The sequence below is a fragment of the Paramisgurnus dabryanus genome, chromosome 10, assembly GCF_030506205.2.
Source record: "Paramisgurnus dabryanus chromosome 10, PD_genome_1.1, whole genome shotgun sequence".
NCBI classification, from domain to species: Eukaryota; Metazoa; Chordata; class Actinopteri; order Cypriniformes; family Cobitidae; genus Paramisgurnus; species Paramisgurnus dabryanus.
Genome location: NC_133346.1, coordinates 15498418 through 15526399, shown reverse-complemented (window position 1 = coordinate 15526399; position 27982 = coordinate 15498418). Strand labels below are relative to the sequence as shown.

The window sequence follows — 27982 nt, the reverse complement described above, 5'->3', positions numbered from 1 at the left end:
AGAATACAACACTGAAGATCTAATGATGATCTGTTGTTTCAGATTCTGGAGGTCTGGAGAACCCAATGGTGGTAGAGGAGAGAACTGTGCTGAGTCTTATTCATCAGGGTGGAATGATTTGTCATGTAATATTTATCGAAGATGGATTTGTGAGAAAAACATTTTAACACAAGGTAAAATAAGCTAAAAGAGATAACATTTCATAAATCATTTAAGTTAAATATATATTTATAGCAAAACTTCTGTTTAATAATTTCTATATTGTGATTATTAAAATAACCTTTTATTTCACACTATTCATACTAATAAATTCGTCATAGCAAATTAATTTAATTGTGTTTAGCATCTACTGGCACAAATGACGTGTTTTTGGTAACTCTGTATCTGTGCTGTGTTTTGTTACTAAAATGTAAGGAAAATAATGCTAATTTCAAATATTCATTTGTAACTGAGAGACTAAATGTTGCTTTATTGCTGATAAACACATTCATCACTTTATATGCAGCTCTGAATGTTTCATGTATTTGTTGGATGTCACATGATCTCATACAGTATGTGAGACTTTGACCACAGATGGTTTAATTTTGTTGTTCGAAGTGCTGTTTATAAAAAGAGCCGAGAGATGCAGCCGACTGAAACAGAACCATAATGCTGTTTCATTTATATACTGTACAAATAAAAACTCCTTGAATGTTTCATATCCGTATTTGTGCTTAAGGTAATTCACTAATACAGTATGTCATTTAATTTACTTGTGATTTTAGTTAAAAAATATATATATTGTAATGTTAGACAGAATATGTAACTTTTATCAGCTTTTAGCTACTTAGCTTTAGGTTATGTTATATCTCTCCACTTCATCTCTTTTCTCATGCCTGTGTGGATTTGTTATAAATAAGCTAATAAAATATTTCAAATCAATATTTAGTGTCTAGTTATTTATTCATGTTGGAAGTCATTAAACCATTTCTGGTTTATTTTGCAAATACCACTGGCTGTATGTACACTAACCCTTACATTTTGTCTGAGATCTAACAATAATATTTGGATCATGTTGTACTCTATCGTCTTTTATTGAAGACCTCTGCTCTACACTTCTATGAAAAGACAGAAACTGGGCAACACCAAACCATGCTGCCTTTTTTACAGTGTGCATGTGAAAGGCGAATGTAAGTGTATTAGAGTATAAATACATGTATGTGAAAAGAGAATGTGTGTGAGAGAGTGCCAAAATCAACAATGGCTTGTTTGGCTCTTCATATGCTGCCAACCGCAGTGCTACATATGAACAAAGCGAAACTTTAAAAAGTTTCTTTATAGAAATGGTTTGTCTCTTCTCATGCAATGTATGAAATCCAATTTTACTAGGTTAGTTTGCATATCTGTTTGAGACCTCCAATGTTTTGTGTTTAGTGATCTTAGTAGAGGGACAAATAACACTAAAAACGTTGTCTGCAAGCAAACAAAACTATGGGCCCTATCATGCACTTGGCACTTGTTTTTTGCCAGTTTCAGCATGGCACACTTATCATTTTAACATCCAGCGTCACGTTGTTCAATGTAATTGCGCCCATATAAATGAGGACCAATTATGAGATGTTAGAAGGAGTAAAGAGCTGCTTCACCTGTAGCCTGTAGTAAGTGAATGTTTTGCTTTAAACAAATGAAAAATATTGCAGTTATTTAGATTTTTTTTTAAATAATTTTTTCCTCTCACATTTCTGCCTAAAAGGTTCATTACGCAGCTTTTTATGCAGAAGTCTTTGTTTACTCAACTGTCAATCATATATTCAGGGTCTTTCTCACATATGGCCTTTCTCTGAAAAAAGTGGCTTAGGAACTTTAAAACTCTAAACTACTAAATCCTGTTTTAAAAAGTCTTGTGAAAACCTGGGTTGGGTTTTATGGACTTATATCAGTGACTTAAAAATGTGGCTTTTCAAAAACCATGCATAAACATTTTTCTCTAAAAAATACAACCCCAAATCAGAAAAAGTTGGGACACTGTAGAAATTGTGAGTAAAAAAGGAATGAAATCATTTACTAATCTCATAAACTTATATTTTATTCACAATAGAATATAGATAACATATTAAATGTTGAAAGTGTGACATTTTGAAATGTCATGGCAAATATTGGCTCATTTTGGATTTCATGAGAGCTACACATTCCAAAAAAGTTGGGACAGATAAGAGGCCAGAAAATGTAAATGTACATATAAGGAACAGCTTAAGGACTAATTTGCAACTTATTAGGTCAATTGGCAACATGATTGGGTATAAAAAAGCCTCTCAGAGTGGCAGTGTCTGTCAGAAGTCAAGATGGGCAGAGAATCACCAATTCCCCCAATGCTGCGGTGAAAAATAGTTTTCTGAGTTTCACACAGAAAAATTGCAAAGAGTTTGAAGTTATCATCATCTACAGTGCATAATATCATCCAAAGATTTAGAGAATCTGGAACAATCTCTGTGCGTAAGGGTCAAGGCTGGAAAACCATACTGGATGCCTGTGATCTTCGGGCCCTTAGACGCCACTGCATCACATACAGGAATGCTACTGTAATGGAAATCATAACATGGGCTCTGGAATACTTCCAGAAAACATTGTCTCTGAACACAATCCACCGTATCTAAACATGACCCAGAAGCGCAGGCGTTTTCTCTGGGCCAAGGATAATTTAAAATGGACTTTGGCAAAGTGGAAAACTGTTCTGTGGTCAGATGAATAAAAATTTGAAGTTCTTTTTGGAAAACTGGGACGTCATTTCATCCGGACTAAAGAGGACAAGGACATCCCAAGTTGTTATAAGCGCTCATTTCAGAAACCTGCATCTCGGATTGTATGGGGTTGCATGAGTGCGTGTGACATGGGCAGCTTACACATCTGGAAAGGCACCATCAATGCTGAAAGGTTTATCCAAGTTTTAGCCTCTCCATGTTTGAGATAGCAGTTTATGTATATTTAAAAGCGTACATTTTGCGGTTGAAATCGGCTTGTTTTTCCAGAGATTCTAACGTGCAACGGGGGGCATCATTGTCTGTGTATATATTTACATACTGGATAAGTTTGTGTTTTCGCCTCCGCCCCCAAAGGGAACAGTGTGACTACTGAATAAGGATAGTTCGCCCAAAACTGAAAATAATGTCATTAATGACTTACCCTTATGTCGTTCTAAACTCGGAAGACCTCCGTTCATATTCGGAACACAGTTTAAGATGTTTTAACTTTAGATTTAGTCTGAGACCTTTCTATCCCCTTCATTGAAAATCTATGTACGGTTTCAATGTCCAGAAAGGTAATAAAAACATCATCAAAGTAGTCCATGTGACATCAGTGGGTCAGTAAGATTGTGTCGAAGCATCGAAAATACAGTTTGGTCCAAAATTACAAGAATTACGACTTTATTCAGAATTGTCTTCTCTTCCGGCTCGAGCGTGAAGTCACGTGACGCGGCTGCCCTGTTCCTCAGACATGTTTGCTTAGTTGTATTTATTTTTTCAAACTTATAGCGTGCGTCTCCCCAGACTGCAAATGAAGCTCGGGCGCACAAAACAAAAGAAAAATAAAAGAAGCTGGGGCGGAACAAATAACAGTCAGCCTCATCGTACGTCAGCCGCGTCACTGACTTTATGGGGGCGCCGCAGCCGGATGACGTCAAAGTACCGAAAGTAATTTCGACTCGCTCTCGCGGTACTTTGACGTCTTGCAGCGCAGCATGAAGTCAAACTCATAAGTTACACAGAGATCGTTGTATTCTTTATATAATTGGCTATGTGTTACATTCAAATGGCCACAACTTCTCCATATCTTATCAGATTTCCATGTGTTACACATCTTTGGAAAGCTTAGAAACTACTTTCCGTGACTGGTCACATATTATTCCATTCCTTTTTTACTCACAATTCCTACAGTGTCCCAACTTTTTCTGATTTGGGGTTGTACAAACATGTACATACATGATGCTCATATAGTATTGTAGCCCAGTTTGTGCTGAACACAGTGTTGTGAGAATTTAATCATAATTATGTTTTTAAGCAAATGTCAGTGCTGGTCAAACCTGCTCAAGGATGCAAAACCAGCCAAGACCCCACAGTGTTAACTGTGATAGATAAAACTAGCTGAGAGTGAGGTGATGGAGTGGAGAAGGGATGCTGCAAAAACTGTCACGGGACAGAGGTGAGGGACGGCTATAGACACCTCTTCAAGCTGATTGGTTGGATCACATCACCATGCTCCTCCCGGACTTAGTTAAATAAACTTCATATAAACCCTGATAGGACTCTAAGGATTGTCCAAGACGCTAATGCAGAGAGAAGAAAATAAAGATCTTGACATACAGGTATAAATACAAACACAGATGCGTTTAAAATGGTTTGTGTGGAAATAATAAAGCATTTAACTTTTCATTAATCATTTTCAGGAAGTGAGCGTGTGAAGATGACATGTTGCAGATCAGTTTCAGTGTGTTTGGTGCTGCTGTGTGTTCTTCTACTGACTGCAGTCATAATGCTGTGTGTCCTCATCAATACAAACAATCAACAAATAAACCAGCTAGTGAACAAGACTTACAATCTTACAGAGGAGATAAACCTGCTTCTAATAAAGAACATTAACCTCACGAAAGAAAACGATAGATTAATAACCAACATTAACAACTCTAAAAAACAAAGAGAACAGTTGAGTAAGAAGATGGAACGATTGCGGGAGATTTTGAATCAAACTGGTAATCTTAAACTAAATCTAAAACCACACCAAAACAAAACTGATTTGTTAGTTAAAACGCAGCATACTTTACTGTGGGTGAGAATGAAAGGATAATTGTTGAATTGGTTGTGTTAACAGATGGATGGATATACAAACAATTCAGCTTTTACTTAATTTCATCTGAGAAGAAGAGCTGGACTGAGAGCAGAAGATACTGTAGAGAGAGAGGAGCAGATCTGATCATCATTAACAACAAAGAGGAACAAGTGAGTGAAAGATACTGTGTGTGTGTGTGTGTGTGTGTGTGTGTGTGTGTGTGTGTGTGTGTGTGTGTGTGTGTGTGTGTGTGCGTGCGTGCGTGTGTGCGTGCGTGTGTGTGTGCGTGTGCGTGCAGGGAGTATTGGTACAAGTATTTCCACATGTTTGTATATCCATATTGTTTTTCTTTGCAGGATTTTGTTCAGAAAGAGTCTGGTAAAGACAGCATCTGGATTGGTTTGACTGACAGTGATGAGGAGAACAGATGGAAATGGGTTGATAACAGCACACTGAACTCTGGGTGAGAAATCACAAAATTTAAGTGATTATTATCCAATAAATGATTCTCACAGTCAGTATCATATCACACAGAAAACAACACTGAAGATCTAATGATGATCTGTTGTTTCAGCTTTTGGGCGTCTACAGAACCCAATGGTGGAAGAGGAGAGAACTGTGCTTTGTCTGATAATTCAGGATGGTATGATTATTCATGTAAAATAGCTTATAAATGGATCTGTGAGTTAAACATTTTAAATGAGTTTTAGGCAGTCTGTGTGAGCAGGATAAAGGTTGCTGATATACATTGCATTACATTTACATGAAATAGGCATTTAGCAGATTATTTTAACCAAAGCAACTCCAAAGATTAGGAAACAATAAAACTATTTGTCATAGAGAGGCAATAGTACAAAAGATGCTTATACCAAGATACAAATTTTCACTATTCCAAAACAATACCTGTTAAGAGAGAAAGACAGTTTTTATTTTTAAATAAAATATGGAAAAGATAGAAATGCAATTAATATCTATGTCACATATTTTTGGAACATCTACTAACGCATGGTTATATACTACACTGAAAAAATGATTCATTCAATTTACTTAATTTTTTAAAGGTAAGTGGTTGCAATCAATTTATTAAAGCTACATTTAAACAAAAGTTTTTGTTTTGTTTTGTTTTCAATTTATTTAAATGTAGCTTAAATAATTTGATTGCGACCACTAACCTTAAAAAATGGAGTAAATTGAATAAATCTGGGGTTTTTTCAGTGTACTGTATATGCATGGCTATATCTTCCACGGAAAACTTCTGTTTGATAAATTATTTATCATGTACTTAGACTTAAACAAAAATTAATTGTACAAATGATTAAAAATACTTTAAAATAAACTTAAACTTAAAATAAATTTTTCATGTCATTTAAGTAAAATATATAGTTAAGAGCCAAACTTCTGTTTAATCAGATTTCACATGATACATACTAAGAAATTCATCATAGAAAATTAATTTATTTGTGTTTAGTAACTTCTGGTACAAATGACGTGTGTTTGGTAGTTCTGTATCTGTACTGTGTTGCTTGAATGCAAGGGAAATAATGCTAATTTCAAATATTCATTAGTAGTTGAGAGTCTAAAGTTGGCTTTATGCTGATAAACTCTAATTTTTGTGATATATTGTAATGTTAGACAGAATATGTAACTTTCACCAGCATTTTGGCTACTTAGCTTTAGGTTATGTTATATCTCTCCACTTCATCTCTTTTCTCATGCCTATGTGGATTTGTTATAAATGAGCTAATAAAATATTTCAAATCAATATTTAGTGTCCAGATATTTATTCATGTGGCAAGTCATTAAACAATTCTGTTTTTTTGGAAATACCACTGGCTGTATGTACTTTAACCCTTACTGTACCTAACACATTTTATAAAACATTTGTCTGAGATCTAACAATAATATTTGGATCATGTTGTAGTCTATCGTCTTTTATTGAAGACCTCTACTCTACACTTCTATAAAAAGACAGAAACTGAGCAACACCAAACCATGATGCCTATTTTTCAAGTGTGCATGTGAAAGGCGAATGTAAGTGTATTAGAGTATAAATACATGTATGTGAAAAGAGAATGTGTGTGAAAGAGTGCAAAAATCAACAATGGCTTGTTTGGCTCTTCATATGCTGCTAACCACAGTGCTACCTATTAACAAAGTGAAACTTTAAAAAGACACACTGTGTGATTTCTTTATAGAAACGATTTGTCTCTTCTCATGCAATGTATGAAATCCATTTTTACTAGGTTCATTTGCACATCTGTTTCAGACCTCCAATGTTTTATGTTAGTGATCTTAAGAGAGGGACAAATAACACTAAAAACTTTGTCTGCAAGCGAACAAAACTATGGGCCCTATCATACACCTCGGCGCAAGTGTTTTTGCCAGTTTCAGCATGGCACATTTATCATGTTCACGTCCAGCATCATGTTGTTTAATTAGCAAATGCATTGGCGCCCATTTACGCACCCATGGGTGTTCTGGTCTGAAAACGAGTTCAGGCACATTGTTGGTGCGTTGCTTTTTTGAGGCAACTAAAATAGACTACGCCATTGACCAACTAACCTGGTCTAAAGTCTTAAGTCAATGGTGCAATGTTGTTTTTGTTATTTAAAGAGCGTGTCAGTAATATGCATCTATAAACGAGGCTTCAACCGGCATTTGCTTATTGCGCACAAACGTTTTGAAATATAAAAATGAAAGGATTAAAATGTAAAAGATTATTATTGAGTCTCTTGGACATAAATGAGGACAAACTATGAGACGTTAGAAGGCGTAAAGAGCTGCTTCACCTGTAGCCTTTAGTACGTGAATGTTTTGCTTTAAACAAATGGAAATATTGCATTTATTTTGAAATGTTTTTTTTATAAATATAAAAGAGAAAGTAGATTCCTCTCACATTTCTGCCTAAAAGGTTCATTACGCAGCTCGTTATGCAAGTCTTTGTTTACTCAACTGTCAATCAGATATTATATTCAGGTTGTTTCTCACATATGGCCTTTCTAAGAAAAAAGTGTCTTAGAAACTTTAAAACTCTAAACTACTAGATCCTCTTTTGAAAAGTCTTGTGAAAACATGTATTGGGTTTTATGGACTTATATCAGTGACTAATAAAAATGTGGCTTTTCAAAAACCATGCATAAACATTTTTCTTTAAAAAAGAAATGTACAATCATGTACATACATGATGCTCATATAGTATTGTATACACAGTGTTGTGAGACTTTTATCATTATTATGTTTTTAAGCAAATGTCAGTGCTGGTCAAACCTGCTCAAGGATGCAAAACCAGCCAAGACCTCACAGTGTTAACTGTGATAGATAAAACTAGCTGAGAGTGAGGTGATGGAGTGGAGAAGGGATGCTGCAAAAACTGTCACGGGACAGAGGTGAGGGATGGCTATAGACACCTCTTCAAGCTGATTGGTTGAATCACATCACCATGTGCCTCCTAAATACACTTCATACAGTATAAAAACTCATAGGTCTCTTAGGATTGTCCAAGACGCTGATGCAGAGAGAAGAAAATAAAAATCTTGACATACAGGTATAAATACAAACACAGATGCATTTAAAATAGTTTGTGTGGAAATAATAAAGCATTTAACTTTTAATCTGTCATTTTCAGGAAGTGAGCGTGTGAAGATGACATGTTGCAGATCAGTTACAGTGTGTTTGGTGCTGCTATGTGATCTTTTACTGACTGCAGTCATAGTGCTGCGTGTCCTCATCAATACAAACAATCAACACAGAGATCAACTAGTGAACAAAAACCACAATCTTACAGAGGAGATAAACCTGCTACTAATAAAGAACATCAACCTTACGAAAGAAAATGATGGATTATTAACCAACATTAACAACTCTATAAAACAAAGAGACCAGTTGAGTAAGAAGATGGAGCGATTGTGGGAGATTTTTAATCAAACTGGTAATCTTAAACTAAATCTAAAACCACACCAAAACAAAACTGATTTGTTAGTTAAAACGCAGCATACTTTACTGTGGGTGAGAATGAGAGGATAATGGTTGAATTGGTTGTGTTAACAGATGGATGGATATACAAAAAAATCAGCTTTTACTTCATTTCATCTGAGCTAAAGAGCTGGAATGAAAGCAGAAGTTACTGTAGAGAGAGAGGAGCAGATCTGATCATCATTAACAACAGAGAGGAACAAGTGAGTTATGTGCGTGCGTGTGTGTGTGTGTGTGTGTGCATGTGTGTGTGTACCTGGTAATTATCACGTTGTGGGGACCAATTGTCCCCACAAAGATAGGAATACCAGTGTTTTTGTGACCTTGTGGGGACATTTTGATGTCCCCATGAGGAAACAAGCTTATAAATCAAACAAGATGATGTTTATTGAAAATCTAAGGTACAAGAAAGGTTTTTGTGATGGTTGGGGTTAGGGAATGGGGCAGGTAAGGGGAATAGAATATACAGTTTGTATGGTATAAAATGCATTACGTCTATGGAATGTCCCCACAAAACATGGAAACCAGAATGTGTGTGTGTGTGTGTGTGTGTGTGTGTGTGTGTGTGTGTGTGTGTGTGTGTGTGTGTGTGTGTGTGTGTGTGTGTGTGTGTGTGTGTGTGTGTGTGTGTGTGTGTGTGTGTGTGTGTGTGTGTGTGTGTGCGCAGGGGGGTTTTAGTACAGTTGTTTGTATATCCATATTATTTTTCTTCTCAGGATTTTGTTCAGAAAGAGTCTGGTAAAGACAGCATCTGGATTGGTTTGTCTGACATTGATGAGGAGAGCAGATGGAAATGGGTTGATGGCAGCACACTGACCACTAGGTGAGAAATCACTAAATTTAACTGATTATTATCCAATAAATGATTCTCACAGTCAGCATCATATCACACAGAAAACAACACTGAAGATCTAATGATGATCTGTTGTTTCAGCTTCTGGTCGCCTGGAGAACCCAATGGTGGTAGAGGAGAGAACTGTGTTGAGTCTGTTTCATCAGGGTGGAATGATTTGCCATGTGATAGGGCTCTAATATGGATTTGTGAGAAAAAAATTAAATAAGGTAAAATAAGCTAAAAGAGATAACTTTTTATACGCCATTTGAGTTAAATATATATTTATAGCAAAACTTCTGTTTAATAATTTCTATATTGTGATTATGCAATTAACCTTTTCTTTCACACGGTTACTAATACATTTATTATAGCAAATTAATTTATTTGTGTTTAGCATCCACTAGCACAAATGACATTTGTTTGGTACTGTAAATCTGTATCTCTGCTCTGTTTTGTTACTCAAATGAAAGTTAAATAATGCTAATTTGAAATATTCAGATATAACTAGGGGTGGGCGGTATGAGCAAAAATTCATATCAAGGTATTTTTCACTCTTCAGCCGGTATAACGGTATTACGGTATGTTGCCATATGAGATAAAACTTGGAGTCACACTGTAGTAAACCTTAGTTAAATTACGGACAAAATTTGTATTTTTCACCTTATGTTACTAATAAGTGAGGGATTGGACATAGACATGATTTTTTATCTTTTCCCATTTTTTCCTTTAAAAGCGCAATTGTGTGAATGGGTGGACTCATCTTCTTATGCATATTGTCACTAATATGGGAAGTATGAAAATATGGAAATTAGTATGGTCATTTGCTTGTAGGCTATTACAATGTTTTACGCTACATCCAACAACTTTAAAGCTGTGTGCTGTGTATATCTTGTGTCTGTTTGATTTATAAATATACAAAGAACAAGATTTTCTTTTTGTTGTTAATATGAACATCTGATGGGAGATGCCATCTCACTTTAAATTATTATTAATCCCTGAACGCATTAATGAATGCAGTTTATTAATACAAGTTAGTTATATTAATAAATGTATTTATTGCATTTAATTGCATTTAATTTAATTTAATTAACCAGCAGATTCACATTGCCAAAAACACTCCACTCATACGTTTTTATGCGCAAATATGCACTATGTATTGTTTAATAGCCTCTCTAATTAATAAACCTGCATTAAGAAAACGAAATTTACCATTAAAGGCTGTTTTTAATGTGTTTGGTATGTTGCTTACGTTATCCGCTAAAGCACTCTGAAAGCGCTATTCATTTAACCGTTACTCCTCAACCATTTGCGCTATCAAAAAAGGAATGGTTTCTAAAAGAAGATAAATTGCACTTTTTGCCAAATTATGGTGTATTACGGTAATTTCTTGCTTTCCGTCCTCCAATCGCTTACCTGGAGAGCGCGTGCAGGGCGCAGTAGAGAGAGCAGATCTGAGTGAAAAAGGGAGTACACCGTTAAACGACTTTGAAGCAGTGAGGTAAAAAAAAGCCTCCTAAATGTATAACCCTGTTGACGCGCTGTTGGTGCCTTGGGATTTGACAACCCGACTGTTTAAGTTGATTTTCAATAAAGCAGTGTTGATTTTGTTCGCTTCCTGTTATGTTTCAGAACCTGGTAATGCTATAGGTAAGCCACGGGCTTGTTTCTCGCCAAACTCGCTGTATACAGATCACAGCACCTGAAATATAGTCTTTGGCAGGATTTGCGTGCACTATTATGTGCATCCTCTTAAAAAAAATGATGATTAAAAATGGATTGAAGTGCGATCGGAGCCTTTCGTTTTGTGTTTCTGTGGACAGCGCATCTCGGGAACGGAGGTATGACTTTTAAGACTTGGGTAAACTCCCGCGGGGTCTTAAAAAAATAACATTCATAAAGTTAAATTTAAGTCCTAGGATGAAGATCTGGGCGTTTTAAAACCATAGATATAACTTTCTGAAGGTTAGTTTTTTGTAACACCCCGCAGGAACCCTGATAAGTGCAAAAATAGAATTTAAAATATGTAACGCCGGTATCAACGGTTTTGCAAAATCCATATCATGGCGTGACACAATACCGGTAATTACTATCATACCGGTTTATTGCCCACCCCTAGATATAACTAAGAGTCTACATGCTGCTTTATTTCTGATAAACATGTTTATTACTTCATATGCAGCTCTATACATTTCTGATATTTGTTGGCTGTCACGTGATCTCATACGTCACACATTGACCAAAGATGGGTTTTTTGTTGTTCAAACCGCTGTTTACAGAAAGAGTTCATTAATTCATAAGTATGTTGTTTAATTTACCTGTGCATTTTATTTATGTTTTTTGTGATATATTATAATGTGAGAGGGAAAATGCAACTTTTATCAGCATTTTAGCTACTTAACTTTAGGTTATGTTGTATCTCTCCACTCCATCTCTTTTCTGTTTGTTTGTGTGTTTATTCAAAACGTCATTCCAGCATCTATGGCTATATTCATGGATTAATCCATACACAAGGTAATCCACACAAACTGATCTATACACACATTGGGGGATGGGGAATTTGGCATCTCCAGTTCACCTAACTTCCATGTTTTTGGCCTGTGGGAGGAGACCAGAGTACCCAGATAAACCGGCGCTGACACAGGAAGAACATGCAAACTCCACACAGAAAGACCACCAGACCTAACCAAGGCTCGAACATCACTTTTCTCATGCCCACATGGATTTGTTATAAATTAGTTAATAAAATATTTAAAATCAATATTTAGTGTCCTGTTATTTATTCATGTGACAAGTTGTGTAAAAAGTTGAGATTATCTTCAGAAAGTTTGATAATGAGAAGTTTCAGATTACTAACAGTGTGTTTGCTGCTGTGTGTTCTTACTGACTGCAGTGCCCACAATGAGGGGAGCAGAGGGATATTATTATTGGGGGGTCCCCCAACTTTCTAACACCAGCCTCTGTCTCTTGTATCAGTTTAATCTGAGAGTCTGTGAGTTTAGGGTCCAGTAACATCACACATCACTTTATGTGTCTGCAGCAGGGTTCTACTGACGTTTAATATGAAGTTGGTTCAACTCTTTAATATGAGGGATTTACAACATTCATGACGAGAAATGTCAGGAAACTGGACTGAAGCAGATATCAGGTAAGTTAGCTCGTCGAAACGGAGATCATTCAGCAGCATAAAAGAATATCGCGTCACATGCTCATTTAAGCTACAATAAACGAAAATACCCGCGCGTCATCCCAACAAGATATATCGTTCAGCTCCTCAAATTACAGGTTTTAAATGCATATAAACAATCACGATGAGAAATGTCAAAAAACTGTATTTAAGCAGAGATCAGGGAGCTCATCAAATATCCACTCAGAAGCTAAGATCATTCACCAGTAAAGAACTGTGCGTTCACGCGCTCCTTTATAGTCTTATCATAAACAAAAATGCATGCGAGTGGTTTCTGGAGAAAGAAATAATAAATAATTTGTAAACTTCAGACGCTAGGTAGAAGATAGTGCAGGACTTTCAACAGGTCACGTGTCTTCCCGGGACCATCAGATGCCGGGTAATCGTGGCAGTGTGAATGATAAAAATCTAACGATTCCGGAAAAATCCAGGATGCATTTTCCGTGTATTTTCCGGAATGTCTGTGTGAAAAGGGCTGTATGTCAATTCACACACACACAACACAGCAATAAAATGACAATTATACAGTATAAAATCTAAATATTGCATTAACAGTAAACCCTGTACAGTATAGTCTAATATAATTTGAGGTTTTAGAGATTTTTAGCATTAAATGAAACAAAACCTAACCCTCATCTTCGTATCCAAATCCAAATGGCCAGAAAGTTCAGACAGTTTGTGCCTGCATTTCATGTTGTAATAATAGTTTTTTTTTGTGATAATTTTTGTGCAGGTTGTATAGTTTACACAGTATTAGTGCAAAAAGGAGAAAAAGTACGTTTAATCTGTGCTTGTTACCTAAATAATTTGCATAAACAAAGATAGTTTCAAACATTCCCTCTGCAAAACTTGTAGTCCCGCCCCAAACTCAGTCAGTTTGACATCTCTATTTTAGGTTCATTTTGAGGCAAATGTGAGAAGCCAGAAACATTACATTGTGCTTGTTGGATGTCACATGATCTCAGATGTCACACATTTAGCTCAAATGGTTTGAAACAGAAAACAAAAGAAAAAGAGATCAAAATGCAACCAACTGAAACACAACTTCAATGCTGTTTTATTCCTTAAAGAGTTTTTATGGTAGCATATCATAACCATAGGACATTTTGACATGTTTAAGCTATGGTGACTGCATGGATAAAGTTGATTTGAGTTTTGCTCTTTCCTCTTATTATTTCCTTCCTGCTCTTCACAGTATTTCTGTGTGGGAGGAGTAAAAAACATACAAGCAGCATCTTATGTGTAGAAGATTTTTTTTTATATAATTTCATTTAAACGTGTGATCAACAAACTGTGAACTTCATTTGCGTTTTTGTTTTGGATATTAAAGGGTGAAATGCTACTAAAATACACTGGACTGACTGGGTTAGTAAGGCACTGTGTTATGACTTTTCAAAAGATCATATCAGCACAGACAAAGTTGTGGTGGAGATGCTAAACAAAACTCATTGAAACTGAAAAGATGTGGAGGATTTATAGCACATTATAAAACAAAAGTGTTGTTTTGTCTCTACATGCAATTCATGAATTTTACTCCGCTTCGCGTCGTGCCTAACAACGCCCTTCACCCGTTACTTATTCACGATACAGCACAGCCTCTTGTACCTTATTGCTTACATATTTTAACCAGTGTTGGGGAAAGTTACTTTTAAACGTAATGCATTACAATATTAAGTTACTCCCCAAAAAAGTAACTAATTGCGTTACTTTGTTACTTTTCATGAAAAGTAATGCTTACGTTACTTTTACGTTACTTTTGCGTTACATTTTCTTTCTTGGCTGAGGCTTGATCTCTTTCAGGCCTTACAGGTGTTTTTTATGATCGCAAAAATGTCAAGCTCTGGCCTGCCATCTGCGTTTCTGACTCAAACTGTTCCCGCTCAGGTGCACAGAGTGCGTAATTCTATGTTAATATGTTCAGTTTAATTCAGTACATTATTTTATTATTAAATTGAATTAAACTAAAAAGTAACTCGCATTACTTTTTTTAAAAAGTAACTCAAATATTAATGTCTACATTTATAAAGTAATGCATTACTTTACTCGTTACTTCAGAAAAGTAATATTATTACGTAATACCCCAACACTGATTATAACCAAATGTTTTTGACATTTAAAAGGTATGGTGACCACATGGAAAAAGTTGATTTGAGGTTTGCTCTTTCCTCTTTCATTTCCTTCCTCCTCTTCACAGTATTTCTCAGTGCAGAGAGCAAAACAAAAAATAAGGTGTGAAACATAAAAGCAGCATCTTATGTGTTTACGAAAAGATGCTTGTGCTAAAAACTATTTCAATAACATTTCATTTACATGTGTGATCAAATAACTTTGTTGTTTCAGGTTTTGGAGGTTAAAGGGTCAAATGTCACTGAAATACACTGCACTGACTGTGTTCTTGTAGCGTAGTCAACACAGACAAAGTTAAGTCTAAATACGGATATTCTGTTCATCATGAACCATTTCTATGTTGTGGAGATATTAAATAAAACTCTGATATGATGTGGAGAATAATATAGAAATGAAAAAAAAACAATGCAATTTATAGAATTGGTTTTATTTTTATTTTAAACCAAGTTTTGTTAGATCATTTGCTCAGAGACTTTAGAAAGGATGTGACTGATTGTACACGGAAGTAAACAGATAAAACATACTTTTGCTCTTATTGGTCACAAGTGTTTTGATTTCACACATTGATCTCAGATCAGTTCCGTTCTGTCGCTTCAGTCTAAAACAGAAGAAGACAAAGAAGAGCAAAGACCAAAAACTACCCAGCAATAACATTCATTATTACCACATGCTCATGATGTTTGACTTTAACGGACCTGAACTATCAAAGGTCATTTATTACCATGTGTCCAAGACTGATGATCAGGGAACGGACAGCGAGACAATGGAGATGATGACGGACAACTGTGAACGTGGAGACGACTTCAGGACACAGACAGACTCCAATCCAAACAGACAACAACCACTTCAGTCTACAGGTAATGACTTTCATTTATTTGTTAAAAACAAAGATTAAACATGAATGATATGAAAAGCTTAACCTCATATCTGTAATCTCTTTAGGAAGTGAAAATTTGAGGAAGAGAAGTTACAGATCAGTTACAGTGTGTTTGGTGCTGCTGTGTGTTCTTCTACTGACTGCAGTCATAGTGCTGTGTGTCCTCATCAATACAAACAATCAACAGTTTAACATCAAGACCAAAAAACTAACAGAAGAGAGAGATGAATTAAAAGTTCAGTGTGGTCAGAAAAACGATTTAGCATTTAGACTGTTTTTGTTAACAGGTGGATGGATTTACTATCAGTCCAGTTTGTACTTCATTTCAACTGAGAAGAAGAGCTGGAGTGAGAGCAGAAGTTACTGTAGAGAGAGAGGAGCAGATCTGATCATCATTAACAACAAAGACGAACAAGTGAGTGAAACAAGTTTTGTATCTGCCGCAGGTGATAGGAGGTTATTATAAATTAGCTGTCTGTTATAATACAAATGTGCTGTGGTTTCACCTTCTCAGGATTTTATTAAGAAAGCTGGCATGCAAAACATCTGGATTGGTTTGTCTGACAGTGAGGTAGAGGGCAGATGGAAATGGGTTGATAACAGCACACTGACCTCAGGGTGAGAAATCACTAAATTTAACTGATTATTATCCAATAAATGATTTTCACAGTCAGTATTATATTACACAGAAAACAACACTGAAGATCTAATGATGATCTGTTGTTTCAGATTCTGGGCGCCTGGAGAACCCAACAATTATAAAGGTAGAAGAGAGAACTGTGCTGAGTCTTATCCATCAGTGTGGAATGATAATTCATGTCATACGACTCTAAAATGGATTTGTGAGAAAAAGATTTTAAAATAAGGTAAAATAAGCTTTAAGAGATAAATCATTCTGTTTAATCATTCCTATATTGTAATTATGCAAAAACCTTTTGTTTCACACGATTCATTTTAATACATTTGTTTTAAAACATTTATTTAATTGTATTTAGCATCTGGCACAAATGACATGTGTTTGGTAGCTCTGTATATGTGCTCTGTTTTATTACTCAAATGTAAGAAAAATAATGCTGATTTCAAATATTCATTGGTACTGAAAGTCTACATGTTGCTTTATTGCTGATAAACACATTCTTTACTTCGTATGCAGCTCTGAACTTTGTCACGTGATCTCACATTTTGACCACAAATGGTTTCATTTTGTTGCTCAAAGTGCTGTTTATAAAAAAAGAGCTGAGAAATTCATTTATGTAAATAAAAAAACTTAAATGTGTCACATCTGTAGCTCTGGTGCTTAAGGTAATTCACTAATATGTAGTTCACTCCCTGCGCATTCAGTCTTAATGATTATGGTAAACAAACTTGGATTGCTGTCCTCAAAGGGAGCTCTGCACCTGAGCTCTGAACCTTCAGAGAGAGCGAACCTGAAGTTCAACGCCTCTTGCAATAAAACAGCAACAAGAAAAAAAGAAAGCAGTGAAGGAAGAGATGGAGAGGAGGGGGGATGCCAGAAGAAATTGAGCTAGATGCAGAGACCTGTAGGCTGCCTTATACGCTCATAATGATGATAGACAGACCTGAATGTTTAGGCTCCTCTTGAACCTACAGTATGTTTAGAACTACATTTTAATTTACCTGTGCATTTTATTGACATTTTTTGTAATATATTGCAATGTGAGATAGCATGTGCAACATTTATCAGCATTTTAGCTCCTTAACTTTGGGTTATGTTATATCTCTCCACTTAATCTCTTTTCTCATGCCCACGCAGATTTAGTCGTAAACAAACTCTGGTTTATTTTAAACCACTGGCTGAATGTACATTAACCCTTACTTAACACCTAATTTAAAAAATATATAATTTTGTCTAAGATCTAACAAGAATAATTGGATCATGTTGTACTCTATTGACTTTTATTGAACACCTCTGCTCTAGACTTCTCTAGAAAAGAGAGAAAGTTACTGAAACTGAGCAACACCAAACCACATGCTAGATATGCAAATTAGATTGGTTTAAGCAGACTGAATGTTGTGCGCTTTTGTACTTTGAAATACTTTCATCTCAATACCATCTGATTACAAACTGATTTGAATATACAAAAAAAGAAGCACAAAAGAAGGTTCCATCACTTTAAAACACTAATGGGACAATGCGGATGAACATAGAAGTTGGAAAAAATTAAGATCACTGCAAAAGCATACCCAAAGCATTGGGTCAAAAAAGTCCAGCCGTTGGGTAAAATTAACCTAGAAAATGTTTATATTTGACCCAACAATTTATTAAACAACTGAGCATAGGTTAAATAAAAATTCAATTTTGACCCAACAGTGGGTTGAAAATAACCCAGTATTTTTAAATAAACCTATTTACAACATGTGCTTTACTCTCTTGTCTTAAGTCTGAACTGGATTTTTTTCATATCATTTGAACAAAATTATGAATGCAATGCTACTTTATAAGCATTACACATATGCAGCTAAATATGGCGTAAAGTGTACGTAAAATATTAAACAAACAGAAGTGGACAATTTTTTTGAAATATTTGAAATAACTAAAGTTAAACTAAAGTAACTAAATCTAAAGTAATTGGCACCAAAAAAGGTTCAATATTTCCAAATCAACATGATCTCACGGAAAGTCGTGTTATAGTCTCGAAAAATGTATTAATGTATTCGTGGCCAAGGCACAAAATTCAGCTTTTTTGTGACTTGAGCATGAATCTCTTTTTCGTGTCACTCGCACAAATTTCTATAAATAGTTTTTCGTATCCATGGCACAACTTTCTTTTTATGTCATTTTATGTTTTGTTTCTCTTTTTTTTACTATTTTTAAATCTTTGTCGATTGGGGTTGGCGTTAGATTTGGGGTTTGAGTAAGGATTTAGTTTTATGCATTGGTTTCTACATGTTTTTCTTCCACTTTTAAAACTATTATTGCCTTGAGTTGGGGTTAGAGTTGAGGTTTGGGTAAGGATGTCGAAAAATATAACAAAAAGTGATTCTAACCCCAACCCCAAGCGACAATGGTAAGAAAATAGGAACAAAAAAACAATGAGAAAACAATACATGAAATGAAACGAAACGAAACGGAAAAAGAAAGTTGTGCAACGCACACAAAAAACAAAAAAGACATTCGTGCTCAAGGCACAAAAAAGCTGAATTTCGTGCCATTAACACAAATAAATTAATCAATTTTTTGTGACAAAACACACCTTTCCGTGAGATCAGTCTGTTCCAAATGCACATTTGTTACAAAGTAATAAAACTAATGTAGATGGCATGGACAAATTTTTTTCTAAGTCTGTTATTACAGGGGCCAGAAACTGATCTGTACACATTTATGTAAAATGTGCTTTACTGTATACCCAACTCTAAATATTTTTGTACTTTTTGGATGTCATATGATCTTAGATGTCATACACTGACCACAAGAGGTTTTATTTTGCTGTTCTTTCAATTTTTAAATGGAATACAAGCAAAAAAAGAGCTTAGCAATGCAACCGGCTGAAACCGAAGTACAATGCGAGGCTTAAAAATAAAATATTTGTTCTACATTTGTGCTATAATTCCTTTATCAGCGTAATGTATATAATACATTATAATAAGTAATACGTAATATATTTTTGGTCTATTTTGTTTGATGATGCCATTTTCTCTACATATGGGATAAACCATGCATTTGTCCAACTTATGGGAAATTGTCAGAAATATTGTCAGTAATCTATTATTTCGCCTGAAATAAATGCAATGCCAATGCACCTGTTTTACAGACTTGACAGCACTCACACTATAAACTATAAATCTATAGTAGGACTAAAATATATATATAATATTTATATTTAAACTTTTTATTATGCAGTATAAAATCCATAATATTATCTTATTTATTTAGTAACATCATATTTTAGCTTGCATTGCTGTACATTTATTTTATTAGCAAGCTGTTGCCTCAGTCTATTGCATTTCTGAATGGTTTCGTTTGTTGAGAACAATGACTATTTAAGGAAGTTAATTCAGAAAACCATCACAAAAAAAATTCCTGCCTATAGGATCCCACATGTTCTTGACCAAAGTGTTACAACATCACTATTGCATGTAAGTAAAAGCTCAAAGGCAAAACTCTTCACAGCAGGGCAGGACATCTACAACTTGGTTACAGTATATGAAATCAGAACAGACTGACAACAAATGGCCAATACGGTAAAATTTAGGACGCTGGCGACCGATGGTGCGGAGATGAATATCTATGCCAGTTTTGATGATATAAACAGTCACAATGTCTGTATAACAACAGACGACTCGGACAACACGAGAAACCAAACATCTCAACATACAGGTACAGAGACTCAATTTATTATGAAAACATTTCCACAGTGCAAAAAAGACTTCTTACTTAGTATTTTTGTCATGTTTTCAGTAGAAATATCTCAAAATTCTTAAATTAAGATTAGAATTCTTGATGAGCAAAATGACCTAAGAAAATAAGTTTAGTTTTTAGACAAAATATATATATTTTATGAAGTGAATTTGTGCTTAAAACAAGCAAAAATATCTGCCAATGGGTTGAAAAAAATCTTGAAATAAGTTTTCTTTTTTCTTAAAAACTTAATTCAAGCTAAATTTTCTCACCCTATTTGCAGATTATTTTGCTTGTTTTAAGCACAAATTCACTTAAATTCTATATTTTTTGTCTAAAAACTAGACTTTTTTTTCTTAGGTCATTTTGTTCAAGAAAACACATCTTGATTTAAGAATTTCTAGATATTTGTACTGAAAACAAGACAAAAAAAAATAATAATAAGTAAGAAAGTCATTTTTTGCAGTGCAGTAATCCAGATGTGATGTGTACTGTATATTATTGCATAAATATGACGTGAACATTGTCAGATTTTAAATAAAGAAGAATAAAGTAAAGTTAATAAAGACCTGAACTTAATCAAATGGAAATGTTGTGGAATAATCTGTAAATCTGTCATCTACAGGAAGTGAGAATGTAAGAATGAGAAGTTACAGATCAGTTACAGTGTGTTTGGTGCTGCTGTGTGTTCTTCTACTGACTGCAGTCATAGTGCTGTGTGTCCTCATCAATACAAACAATCAACAGTGTCACATCAAGAGCAAAAACTTCATAAAAGAAAGAGACCAACTACTAACCGAATATACCAACATCACAGAAGAGAGAGACCAGCTACTAACTAAATACACCAACATCACAGAAGAGAGAGACCAGCTACTAACCAAATATACCAACATCACAGAAGAGAGAGACCAGCTACTAACTAAATACACCAACATCACAAATGGGAGAGAGGAGATTCTATTAAGGTTAAAAAACTTGACAACAGAAAATGAGAGATTATTAACTAACAATAACAACCTTAATAACCAAAGAGATCAGTTAACTCAGCAGAAAAATACAATGATGGGGATTCTAAAAGCAGGTATTGTACAAAAACGTATGAGCAATATCACAAATTGCATAATTCATTGTGGATGGGAGTAGTTGAACTGGTTGTGTTTACAGACGGATGGAAAGAATATCAATCCAGTTTGTACTTCATTTCATCTGAGAAGAAGAGCTGGACTGAGAGCAGAAGATACTGTACACAGAAAGGAGCAGATTTGATCATCATTAACAACAAAGAGGAACAAGTGAGTGTAAGAGGTTTTGTATTTGGTGCATGTTATAAATGATTTCTCATTTCTTCATTTTCATCAGGATTTCATTAGGACGATTTCCAGTACAGAATATTTCTGGATTGGTTTGTCTGACATTGATCAGGAGGGCAGATGGAAATGGGTTGATGGCAGCGCGCTGATCTCCGTGATCTCTGGGTGAGAAATCACTAAATTTAATTGATTATTATCCAATAAATGATTGTCACAGTCAGTATCATATCACACAGAAAACAACACTGAAGATCTAATGATGATCTGTTGTTTCAGCTTCTGGGCCTATAGGGAACCCAATGGATATAGAAGAGAGAACTGTGTTTTGTCTTATTCATCAGGGTGGTATGATTTTTCATGTAGTGCTGCTCAAAAATGGATTTGTGAGAAAAACATTTTAAAATGAGCTGCTAATAATGTGAAAAAAGTTCATTTAGAGAATTGTGAACACCCAAGGCTGCGTTCCCCGAAACCTTCTTAGCTCTACGTCGTTCTTAAGTTGTACCTTAAGCTGTACCTTATCTTTAATACGTGTTTCCCGAAACGTTCTTAGTTACGTATCCCTTCTGTAAGTCATTCCTTCGGAAGGTTGGTCTGGAGCACTCTTAGCTTTACCTTATCCCACTTTACTCCACTAGGGGCCGTGACTGTGATAAAAGTTTGTGTAGATAGTCTATATAACTAAATATCTGTAAAAAAAAGTTGAAGTACACTCCGTGTTAAATTATTTTTAAATTTAAAGAATAAAACATTCACATAATAAGACATCATTAAACTGATGGTTGTTAGATTTTTAATTATTTTTTTCCAACTAAACATCAGCTGCGAACTATTATTACAGGCTTAAGAAACTATATAAATAAAAAAGATTTTGGGTGGAGGAGTTGTGAAACTATGGCAGTCAGCATGCAATACAACGAATCTTACCATTTCATTTGTGCATTACATATCCGTTAAATATTTACTTTACCGGCTATTTTAGCTGCAATAAAACAAATAAAACATTGGTGGTGGTTGAGGAGATTCCCCCATTCATATGTAAAGCGCTTTGAGCACTGGAAAAGCGCTATATAAATGTAACTAATTATTATTATTATTATTATTAAATCAAGTAAAATTGCATGCCACGGGAGCACATTCATCACGAAATCATAATTTTTGATTTTCCATAATATTATTATTGATGTTAAGTCGACTTTGCATCGAAGTTTTTTAATGTTTTCTAACTTTGAGGCAACTGCATGCCATATTCTTTATAAGAAACTGCTCCGATTAGCTACTGCTTGTATAAGGTCAACAAATTTTCCACATTAAAACTAATCAAAGCTAAAATCTAAAGCAATCATAATATATATTTATATATCACATAATATATATTTTTATGTTATATTTAAGGTAAACAGACAGGCGCAGCTCCAGAAATGCGTCCATTAAGCATTGTAAACGCGCTGCTTGCGCATCCAGTGTCCGAGCACAATAAATGCGTGCTCTAATGAACAACAGTTTGTTTTTAAATATTTTAAGTGTAATGCACAGCCAACCCAGGTGACTTGCATGACCCACCTTTGCCCTGCATGTGCAACGCATTTATTGGGAACCCCTAATATAAATTATCCTTTAAAGTAAAGGAATAATGGATGCATTGGAGCAGTTTATGCATGATACTTTTGGACATGAAGTTGCGGGTTTTGCACGCGTTTGATATAAAATAAAATATACAAGGTTTATATTTAGTTGTTTGCAGTTTGAAATATTTTTACAAGATATTCCTAATAAATGTAACTACTTCTGAAATGTTTCTTTAATAAATAACACCGCTATCTCATAACGCAGCGAAGTCCCTGTTACATAAAGTGAATAATTGATTGTCGAGCAATCGATATCAACCTATTCAGCACCATCGCCATGGACAGCACCTGGTAACGTCGTACGTAAGAAGGAATACCTTAAGAAACCCGCTAAGGTACAGTTCGGGAAACACGCCTAGAAAAGGTATAACTGTAGTTAAGGTTTAACTTAAGAGTCTTCGTAGCGCGCTAAGAGTCAACGTTATCGGGAAACGCAGCCCAAGACATTTCATGCATGAACACCAGGATCATCAGATCATATTAGACAGACTATCGGAGTAAAGTAATAGTTTTTTGTGTTTTTTACACATCTAATATTTTTTAAGTCAAATAACATTTTTGTTTTTTGATGTCTGATAGCTGATTTGTCTCAATTGAATCATGTAAAAATTAGTGGAGTCAGCAGTCTCAGACAACATCCAACTTTTTTAAAGTTACAATTTTATATATTTCTGTGATTTTAAGGGCCTTTAACACCATAACACCTTTCATCAATCGGTTGTTGAGGTCCTGATTGATCCATACATTTACAAACATGACAATTGTTATCATTGTAATCATGTACATGTGATATAATTTGTTATACACTATTGTTTTATTGCTAATAAACTGAGCGCACATATAAGTTCTTACACTTTTATGAATCTTGTGTTTGTTCTGTAAAATCTCTAAACATATTTCACTTATAGGTCACATGGTCTTTGACTACACTTGTCACACAGTCATGTGTTGTTTTCGCTTGTGGTAAAGAAACAACTTTCAAACCAAACAGAAATACATAAGAACAACAAACTTTTCTTAAGTATTTTTGGCACTAATTTAACTCCATAATGGCACCACTGTGTAACACAAGAGGAAACCGGCTCAATGCGAACACTATAGAACAGGGGTCTCCAACACGTCGCTCGCGAGCTACTGGTAGCTCGTGTCTTATTTGCAGGTAGCTCGCTCGTGGGTTTATTTATTTATTTATTTTCGGTGGTTATGGCGCATTTTGATGTCTGGTTAGTGTTACAAGCGCCTGTGTTACTAAAAATTGGGTGCGTGTTTGACGTCGCGTTGTAGACCGGCGTATGACATCAGTAATTTAACATGTATGATCCAAAAACAAACAGATAAGTCCGCGCATATGCGTCCCGGCAACCGGCCGATCCATCCGCGCAAAGCTGTGAAGCCCGCGCCACAGCAACCTACCGATGCGTGCGACGCTTTGAAGCCGAACACACCTCGGATCGAGACACTATGTTTAAAAAGGATGCCGTGATTTTCGGATTCACTTTTGGTAAAACGAAAATACAGTCGTTGTCACAAGTTCAATGGGTTATCATCTCATATTTAAACATCAAATGTCAAGAAATACCAGAGAGCCATATGAGCATTACATGTTGACTGAGAACAGGTAAGAGGATGACATGACACAGCTAACGTTAATCACTAAAATGATAGCAAAAGACTTAAGGCTGCTTAATATTATCAAGCTTGTGCTTTGACTGGACGTGTTTAAAAGCATGCTGATGATGCGCATTCAAAACAGGAGTTAAACTTTCTGTCCAGTATAACTTAATTTAAGTCTTACATTTTGTGCAGATGCACTTTCTATAATACATTTATGTTGTACCAAGGCTTAATATTATGTAGAGTGCGTCATACAGTATAAAGCGCATCAGTTTGTGTTTATTAACCCTTAAGTTTCACTTCATCACGCAGCTTTTCCTGTTAGAGGTTTCTGTTAAACATCTATTTCATTAATACTCTAATATTAATTTTTTGTCATAGTTTCTTCAAAATTAAATTTTATTTGAGTGTTTAATAAAAATGTTTTTATTTTCACAATGACGCCCTTTCATTGCCTCAGTTAATCGAGTACTCGTTTTTCAGACATATGGATTAATCTAAATGAAAAAAATGGCATACATACCTATTATGAATACAAAAGCAGTAAATACTCTATGTAAGTTTGGATCATCTTTCTAAATCTGATCTTTAATAAATGATTTTTTTTTATTCAAAATGTGTTTTTTTTTAAGAATCCTACCCATATATAAGAGGTAATAAAAAGTATAAATAAAGACAACATGAAAGTTTTTTTTGTTGTTGTTGTTGTTTAAAAGGATCTGTACTTTCATTTGATGTATCGTATGTTAATGTTTAAAGAAATGCATTTTCTGGGAGGTATTAAAATTTTGTGAAAAATATTTAAAAAAATGCTGGCACTGGCTGGCAACTTAAAAAAAAAATGCTGTAGAGGAAAGAGTTCAAATCACAGTGAGTTAATAGATCGTTGTGTATTAACTCCCTAATTTAGGTATTACGTGAGACAAGTAGCTCTCGACCACTTTTGTTTTTTAGAAAGTAGCTCTCCAATGAAAAAAGGTTGGAGACCCCTGCTATAGAATCTAGTGAACGTGTTAGGTGTCGCCCAGCCAGCAGCTCAACAGATGTCTGTCAGCGGGGAACCACGAGCTAATGCCCAACATGATGCAACACTTCTTGTAGAGTGAGCCTTTAAATTAAAGAGGCAAGGGGTGCCCTGCATTTGATAAGCAAGGGCGATGGTGACCACAATCCAGTGGGACATCCTCTGCTTGGTGACAGCTTTCCCTTTCTGCTGACCACCGTAACAGAGAAACAGCTGATCTGAGGTCCTGAAGCTTTCAATTCGATCCACGTACAATTGCAGTGCTTGTACGGAACATAACAAAGCCATGGGTCACCACCGGATCTCTAAAGGAGTGGTGGGAACCTTGAGCATGTAGCTGGGCCTGGCCCTTAGTGTTACGCTAGAGGCAGCTGGTCCAAACTGCAGGCACGAATCGTCAATCGTCGGCCAAAAATCCATGGAGGTCCCATACCCTGTTAATGGAGGCTAATGGAACCAGGATAAAAGTTTTTGTTGTGAGAAACTTGACACTCACTGACCGCAAAGGCTCAAATCGAGCATGCTGCAAGGTTTTCAGCACCATGGACAGGTCCCAAGGAGGAATAGAGGGGGGGCCGCAAGGGATTTAGCCGTCTCGCACCCCTTGAAAACCTAATAACAAGGTCGTGCTGACCCACTGACCTACCGTTTATCGGGTATGGTGAGTGCATATCGCAGCAATATCTACTTTAATAGTGGAGGGGGACGGTCATGTAGTGAACCATAGTTCCAAACGCAGCACTGAAGCTCATTCATTTCAATGGCACCTGCTGGTAAATCGATGAAATTACTGTTTCTCTTTACATTTTCGAACATTTCATGAATATAGTCAACAGTGGTATTTTATGAGCTCAGCTGTAGGCAGTGATTATCGTTAATAATAACTAGTTAAATTCTTATATTTTAATGAGTTGTGTATAATGTGTGAATAATATAGATTTAATTGTTTAATATTTTTCTGGTGGCCATACTTATCATACCTTTTATATCTATTACAAGTAACACTAGGGGGTAATGGTGAGTAGCTAAATGCCTCATAAGAAAGTCACACTGCTTTAAAATGCTGCTATGTATTTCATTGTGTTTGGTAGGTAATACGAGTGATGTATCCTCGAAAAATCATGTATAATTATATTAATATCTAATGTGTACTATAAATGTAATAAAATATGAATTTAGTGTGTTTCTGTTATGTTTCACTGTTACAAATAACCGCATCGGCAATCTTTTTTTTTATTTTAATATAGTAAAAGTGTAGGAATGATGTTTTTAGCAGATTGATAGCCATTTATATAGCCATATTTTGGCTACAAAAATAAAAGATAAACTGTGTTGCTGTAGTGGCTATAGATAACCACAGTTATCTTTGGGACACCTGATTTACTGTATTTCCATCACTCCCTAGTAAAAAAAAGTTATAAACATAGTAAGTATTGTAATTAATTCACATTACAAGCTAATATTTACCTAAAATAGCTGAAAACCTATGCAAACAGATTGACAGACGGCTTGGTCTTGGTTGGTCCTCCCATGTTTATCACTCTCCTGACTGCTTTGGGTGGCGAAGAAGTATGATTGGTCAGATCACCTGTCAATCAAGCTCCCTGCGAAGGGTCAATTGTTTTAAACAACGGGTTTGAGGGAGATGCGAGGAGTGGGGGTCGTTGGGTGATAGCGGTGACAGCACATTCACTGATAGTTGTCTTTGCTGTTAATTTTAAATAAACGTATAGCTAATCAATGTCTGCTCTTTTATTCAAAGTAAGTTGTCCTAGACGAACTTCGCAACATGCAAAAGGCCTCCCCCCGGACGGTTATGTTACGAACAGTCACATTTGACTCGCTTCATAACCGTCATCACCAATTCTGAAACCGGCACACCCTAGTCATGATGTCTATAGAAGAACAAAAGAGAGCACAGGAAACCAAAGTTTGTAGACCCCCAGGAAATGTCTACTGTATATTTTGCATAAATAATATATATCCTAAACATGTCAGAATTTACAAAGAATAATAAAAAAAATTTGGAAAGAGGAAATATAAAACCAGACCATAATCAAATAGAAGTGTTCAAGACTCAAACACCAAGTACAAATGTATCAGATGAACAATCATCTTTATGTGTGTCATGTTCAGGAAGTAAATGTTACAGATCAGATACATTGTGTTTGGTGCTGCTGTTTGTTCGTCTACTGGTAGCTGAAAAGGGACAAAGCTGAAAGTTAAAGGGATCTTAAGTCCTACAGTA

At 35.4% G+C, this 27982-nt stretch overlaps 4 protein-coding genes across 6 annotated transcripts in view; 3 read left to right on the top strand and 1 right to left on the bottom strand.

Annotated features, from left to right (window-relative positions):
• cadm2a (cell adhesion molecule 2a) overlaps nt 1-27982 on the bottom strand; it is a 679060-nt gene that overhangs the window by 187310 nt on the left and 463768 nt on the right. The window lies entirely within an intron of this gene.
• LOC141282888 (CD209 antigen-like protein C) lies at nt 8159-9833 on the top strand. The gene is made up of 5 exons (XM_073815970.1): nt 8159-8186; nt 8426-8681; nt 8819-8975; nt 9489-9595; nt 9707-9833. The coding sequence occupies exons 1-5, from the start codon at nt 8159-8161 to the stop codon at nt 9831-9833; spliced, it is 675 nt and encodes a 224-aa protein (XP_073672071.1).
• Nucleotides 15595-17324, top strand: LOC141282887 (uncharacterized). The gene is made up of 6 exons (XM_073815969.1): nt 15595-15775; nt 15861-16210; nt 16310-16413; nt 16525-16637; nt 17084-17097; nt 17181-17324. Exons 1-6 carry the CDS (start codon nt 15595-15597, stop codon nt 17322-17324), a joined length of 906 nt encoding a protein of 301 aa, XP_073672070.1.
• Nucleotides 19904-23929, top strand: LOC135779767 (uncharacterized). Its single transcript, XM_065290666.2, has 6 exons — nt 19904-20134; nt 20781-21239; nt 21323-21450; nt 21518-21633; nt 21745-21924; nt 23540-23929. Exons 1-5 carry the CDS (start codon nt 19987-19989, stop codon nt 21872-21874), a joined length of 981 nt encoding a protein of 326 aa, XP_065146738.1. The 5' UTR covers nt 19904-19986; the 3' UTR covers nt 21875-21924; nt 23540-23929.